Source organism: Desmodus rotundus, chromosome 1 (genome assembly GCF_022682495.2).
Source record: "Desmodus rotundus isolate HL8 chromosome 1, HLdesRot8A.1, whole genome shotgun sequence".
Lineage (NCBI taxonomy): Eukaryota > Metazoa > Chordata > Mammalia > Chiroptera > Phyllostomidae > Desmodus > Desmodus rotundus.
The window spans coordinates 28,340,498-28,346,515 of NC_071387.1; the positions used below are offsets into that span (position 1 = coordinate 28,340,498).

General features: G+C 48.2%; 1 protein-coding gene across 1 annotated transcript in view; it reads left to right on the forward strand.

Annotated features, from left to right (window-relative positions):
• Positions 1–3,489, forward strand: part of ANKS6 (ankyrin repeat and sterile alpha motif domain containing 6) — a 46,392-nt gene extending 42,903 nt beyond the window's left edge. Inside the window, exon 15 of the mRNA XM_024559965.3 lies at positions 3,123–3,489. Coding sequence (XP_024415733.2) covers positions 3,123–3,227 — 105 coding nt within the window. The 3' untranslated portion in view covers positions 3,228–3,489. The remainder of the gene's footprint in view (positions 1–3,122) is intronic.
• The last annotated feature ends 2,529 nt before the right edge of the window (positions 3,490–6,018 follow it).

The window sequence follows — 6,018 nt, forward strand, 5'->3', positions numbered from 1 at the left end:
CCTATTTCTTGATTGCTACAAGGCATGAGCTTCCCCTTCCAACACCCATACTTGTTCCTCTGCAACCCAGCCTTGGCTGAGAGAGTACCCATTGTGGCCCAGGTGTCCTGTGTACATTTGTCAACCCAGACCAGGACATGTGAGAAGGGAGGCCCAGCTCTTCTTGACCACCAGTCTCTTTCCAGCTGCGGCCCATGGCACGCCAGAGCCTTGTGGAACCAATTTAGTGGTTCCTAAGCGGCATTTTAAAGAACAGACTAGAGTAGACGTTATCAACATGCTTTGTGGGTAGGAAGGGTAAAATTTGTTTCAGTTGTATATATTTACATGTAATGGGGTTGTGATATAAAATATATTTCTTACGCAGTCAAAAAAACTTTAAACCTGTTAGCCTAAATTTTAAAAAAATGAGTATTAACTAAAAACTGGCCCAGCCTTAACAAAAAATCAGAGCACTGTGGACCCTCAGCCGCAAGCCATGCGACTCTGGGCAAACCCCTCTAGTGTTCAAGTTGGGATACGTACGTGAGTCTGCTGATTAGCGTGTTCGTTTCGGACCGTTTGTGTTGGAGAGTGGTACCCAGAAACGAAGACCTGGGTTCCACCTCCAGTTGGTCCTAAGACATTGGTTACTTTTTCATTCCCACATTTTGTGATTATCAAAGCATGCATCTTCATTTTATTAAATTTGCACTGTACAAAAAGGTGTTTTTTAAAGAAATCACAGTCCATCCACCCAGAGGCCAATACTGTTCACATTTGGGAACATCATTTTGCAGTGTTTTGGGCTAAATGTTTTTTCTCTTTAATCCTCTCCCAAGGACATACTTATTGATTTTAGAGACAGGGGAAGGGAGAGAGAGAAGCGACAAAATCCATGTAAGAAACGTCAGCTGGTTGCTTTTCATATGCACCCTGGCTGGGGACCAAACCCGCAACCTAGGTGTGTGCCCTGACTGGGAATCAAACCCACGACCTTTCCGTTTACTGGACAATGCTCTAACCCACTGAATCCCATGGGCTGGGGCCACATGTTTTTCTTTACGTGGCTGAGATTCATTTGGATCTATAATTTTACATCCTACTTTCTTCATTTGATATTAAATATATGTACTTACCCATGTCGTTAAGAGCTCTTTTTAATATAATACATTTGTACGGATATACTGAAATTATATTTTTAATTCCTACTTACTGGATATGTAGACATCCAAACCTTCTCTAAATAGTACTGCCGTGGGCAACTTTGTGCATAAGGCCTTCTGTCACCTGCTCAGAATAGGTGTGTAAAAGCGGGGCTGCAGGGTCAAAGAGTCTAGTCAGGCTGCACGTTACCTTTTCATGAATTACTTTCCAGAAAGAGCCAATGAACATCCCCACCAGCTGTGGGGATGAGAGTTTGGTATGTTGTTTTTAAAAAAATTTTTAAATTAATTTGATAGGCCAAAAAAAGGTGCCTTGTTTTATTTTGCATTTCTTTAACTACTAGATTAAACTAAACACTTTTTTCCACTTTTAATGGCCATTTGCCTTTTCCTTTTGAGAATTATCAGGCAGGTCCTTTGAAGCTCAGGGGTGTTTAAAGGGCAATTATCATTATCGTCTTGAGTCAGTGTGGATGCAGGAGCGATTATGGTTTTCATCATCCATGGCTCCCTCCTAAGGTTAGGAGGCAGAGACCGCTGGAAGCCTGTCTTGCCCTGACCTCATTTCTCAGGCAATTAAGGCCAAGGTAGTGTTTAATAACGACAATGCTATCACCCCTCCTGGTTATGTTTTTGCCCTCTGCAGTTTGCACAGTGTCACCCCATTCATTATCTCGGGGTGAACCTCATCACAGCCCCAGCATGTGACATTTTCCCATCTTCAGGTACGGATACTCGGCAGCAGGGGGTCATGCCTAGGATGCCCCCGCTAGTGAGTGGTGGAATGGGGACTCACGGTCCTCTGACCCCACAGTCGCTTCTCTGTCCTCTGCCCTGCAGCGCATGGTTCGTGTTGATGGAACCCTGACGCCGTTTCCCCAGAACCAACTGAAGGGGGACTCTCGCTGCCCCCTCAGGTGCCTGGGAGGCCACTTCAGCCCTGGGAGCCTGCAGAGGGGTCCCTCAGCATGTGGGGAGTTCATGAAATGAAAGAAGGGAGAGTTTGAAGTCCAATTCAATGGACGTTTTTTCCTTTTTATTCTTAGCAGAGAACAATCTGCCAGATTATTCATTTTTAATGCACTTCACATTTTGGTCACATTTATTTGTTAATTGTAAAAATACATGTTTAAGCCACACTGCTGCCTTCTGAGGACAGAGACTGTAGGCCTTCTGCTGCTAACACAGGGTCCTATGTCAGCAACAACTGTTTGAGGTACTATTATTATCCCCATTTTATAAATGAAGAAACCAAGGCCCAGAGAGACAAAGCACTTTGCTCAAGGTCACACAGCTTGTAAATGGAGACACAGGATTTGAACTCAGGCTGTTTGATTCCAGTCTCTAGTCTTAACCTCTGTGTATTGCTGCCTCTTGGGCAGTTATTCAGTGCAGATGTTCTCTGGGATTAAAGAAACATTCACATCCCCCCTCTTGTTCTATCTCAAAGTGTGTGTGCAAGGGGACAGGAGGGGGAGATCTTGCAGGGATGGGGTGAGAAGTGAATCACTGTGAAGAGGAACCTGACATCTTCTGGGCAAGGGCACGTAAAGCTGTTCAAGCTCTCACACTGTAGCAGCAAGAAGTTTGGCTCCCACTGAAATCCCTGGAAATCCGAGGGCTGGAAGGAGGCACAGAGCAGAGCAGGGGAGGAGACCTCCCTTCCGTGCCGTGTGACCTGGGGCAAGTCAGTCCTGCTTCCTGGGCTCTGCTGTCCACCCTCGTCGTAGGGATTGGCCTCCTGTATCTCAGGCCCTCTCCAGTCTTCGGCATGCTGGGATTGTGGGTGCTGGGGAAGAATCTGACTCAGAGTGTTTTTATTAAATGTGGTACTCTGTCAATTAGGTAATTCATTTCCCCCAAGACGCCCATGGGTTTTTCAAGTGTGAGTTGAGCATTAACAACACTGTGTCAATTGAATTAATGGTTAAAAGATTTAACAGGGCTTTCTGTGTCTGTTTTCAATTTCCTCCACAGGGACGCGAGAGACAAATTTTACAGGAAACCATTCACAACTTCCATTCTTCCTTTGAGAGCAGTGCCAGCAACACCAGGGCCCCTGGAAATAATCCCTGTACATGATCCTCCTTCCTGTGGTCACCAGCGTAAGCTTTCTGAATCTCGGTACTGCCTCCGCGCGGCCAGCGCGCCAGCCACCCTCAGCTCTTCGCCGTTCCCTGAGACACACCGCGCTCTGTCACACCGCTGTGCCTTAGCCACGTTGTTCCCTCTGCCTGGAACACCCATCTTCCCTTCTCTGCTGCAGTAGTTGGTGATGCTCGTGGCTGTAACAAACTCCAATACACTAGACACTTAATCTCACATAAAGTCCAGTATGGCTGCTGCTTGCTTGGCACGTGGTTTCTTACATTGATTCAGGGGCCCAGCTCCTCTCATCTGTGGCTCTGCCATTCCCAGGGGCTTCAGAGTCTTTGCTTCTGGCTGGCAGAAGGGGACAAGGATGGTGAAGAAGGCACAGCCTTTTCTTACTGCCTTGCTCCTGAATGCTCACATCCCATCAGCTCCTGCTCGCATTCACCAGTAGTCACGTGGCCATCCCTGGGTACAAAGGACACTGGAAGATGTAGTCTTTGTTCAGGTAGTGGCCTCACAGCAACCACTCTGTCCTTAGATGAGGAAGGGCATATTTTCTGCACATCTTCCCTTAAAACTTCTAACTTGTCCCTCACGGTCTGAGTCACCTGCCCAATGAAGCCTTTTCGTAATTCCCTATATAAAACTAACCTCCCCAGTCCCTGGGGTCACGGTTTTGTATACACCTCTGCCTTAGCCCTTCACTGTGCCTGCTGCATACAACACGCAACAGGATGTGTATGCTGGGCATGTTTTTCTTTACTGCAAAGGCAGCCTTTTATGTACGAAACGGGGAGGAGGCTCATCATGCGATCTTGCAGGGTCCCTTTCTGCCTATCGGTTTCCTCATCTGTGGTCGGACAAGATGGTACACTCATACTCCACACCGCTCCTCCCAGATCACTAGGGCTTTCTGCACTTCAAGTGGGAGCAGGAGACCCTAACATATTACGCTGTGGAAGGACTTCAGTGGTCACATCTTCTGGGCAGAGGAGGGGGATTTTTTTTTCTAGACTGTTAATGCTCTGCTCCTCAGAAGGGCATGGGGTCATGCAGTTTTCTGCCATGTTACGTTACATGAGAAGGTCTCTGACTTTTAAACCCAGAGCTTTCTGGAGTGTTTTCAAGTAAGTAATTCATGCAGCCAACACTTGCTGCACTTCTGTCATTTGCTGGGTGCTGGGTGTACAGAGATGAGCCAGAGCCAGTCCCCACCCCTGAGGACCTCAACAGGCAAGGTGAAGGGATGACCTGATCCCAACTGTAAGAGGCAGCACGGTGGAGTAGAAGGAGTTTGTGCTCTAGACTAAGGCTCAGAGTTCAGATCCAGCCCTGCGGGTGGCCAGCTGGGTAGTCGGGTGGGTTACTTCGTGTCTCATTCGGAGCTTAGAGCCAGAGAGCATAAGTACTTGGTCTGCAGAATACACCCAACAGATGGCAGCCTTCACAGAATTCTGATCTTTACCGTGAGCTCTGCAGGCCGCATACTGGCTCCTTGGGGGGTGGGGGGGGTCTCGTCTCTCCCACCTCCAGCCATGAATACCCATTTCTGCTCCACTGGCTTTTAGAGGCGGTCATTACTGCTTCATCCAGAGCCTGATGATGTTCTCCCTCTGCCTGTCAGTTCAGTGGGTGTTGCTCCTTCTTCATCCTCCCACCTGCTGAAGCCAACTTTCCACATGACTGGAGAGAAAAGGTTTCATTTTAGCCATCACTGACAGACGTCTTTATAATTGTTCCTCGTGTCCCAGCCTTCTCTAAGGAGACACCACCATTGGGCACCTACCGATCCGCGTGCAGCAGCTTGACCTCAGCCTCATCCGCCCTCCCTGCCACTCTGAGGGCTGGCATGGTTTAACCCCTTCCTGCACATTGGGGAAACGGGCATGGAGGGGTGAAGCTGCATGCCTATCACACACCGGCTGGAGCAAACCGGCTTAGAACTGGACTGGAGGGCTTCCGAGCCTGTGCATCTTCCAAGGACTCACACAGGCTTCTGGAGCTAGAAGTACCAGGGATTCTTGCTGACTTAACATACTCATATCTTCAGGGGTTATGGACAGGCCTCGTGCTATTTGCCCGTGAAATACATGGCATCTGAGTTGCGTGCTTTGAGGTTCTGGGCCAGCTTTTCACTGTTATCTCTTCTTTTCATAAGAAGCCCGTTATTAGTGCAGCTCCTCTCAGGTAAGTGTGACTGAACACCCACAATATGTAAGGGCTATGCTGGGAATCCACCTTCCATAAATGCACACCTCCACGGTCTCGTCTGATGACCCCAGAGAAGGGCTGATTATTCCCATTTTGCAGATGGGAAAACTAAGGCTCAGATGGATGCTTCTCTTGTATTTTTCCCTAGACTCAAGTGTTCCTAAGGCTTTTTCTCCCAGGAAGTTTGTGTGCTGGTTGGTAAGAGATCCCTGGCACTCGTTCTGGGACGTGACCACTTTTCCGATGACCCTTCCCACCCCACGTATTCCTTCCCCAGGAAGCGCTTCCCCTCCACAGTGTTTCCCTTGACGGATGGCCTTCACCCACGTTTCCCCAAGTGCGTTCAGTCTGGGCTGCAGAGACTTCCCAGGGTGGGCCCCCAGTCTGCAGGAGACACCTTCTTGGGAACACAGATCAGCCCGGATGTCACAGCTGTCTAGCCTTGTGACTACTTTCACCGGATGTTAATAATAAGTTTTTCATTAAAACAAAGGTACATATGTGAAAGTGGGGTGAGGCTCTGATCAAATAAGTTTGGTAGACACTGGGTTGCAGCTCAATTACATAA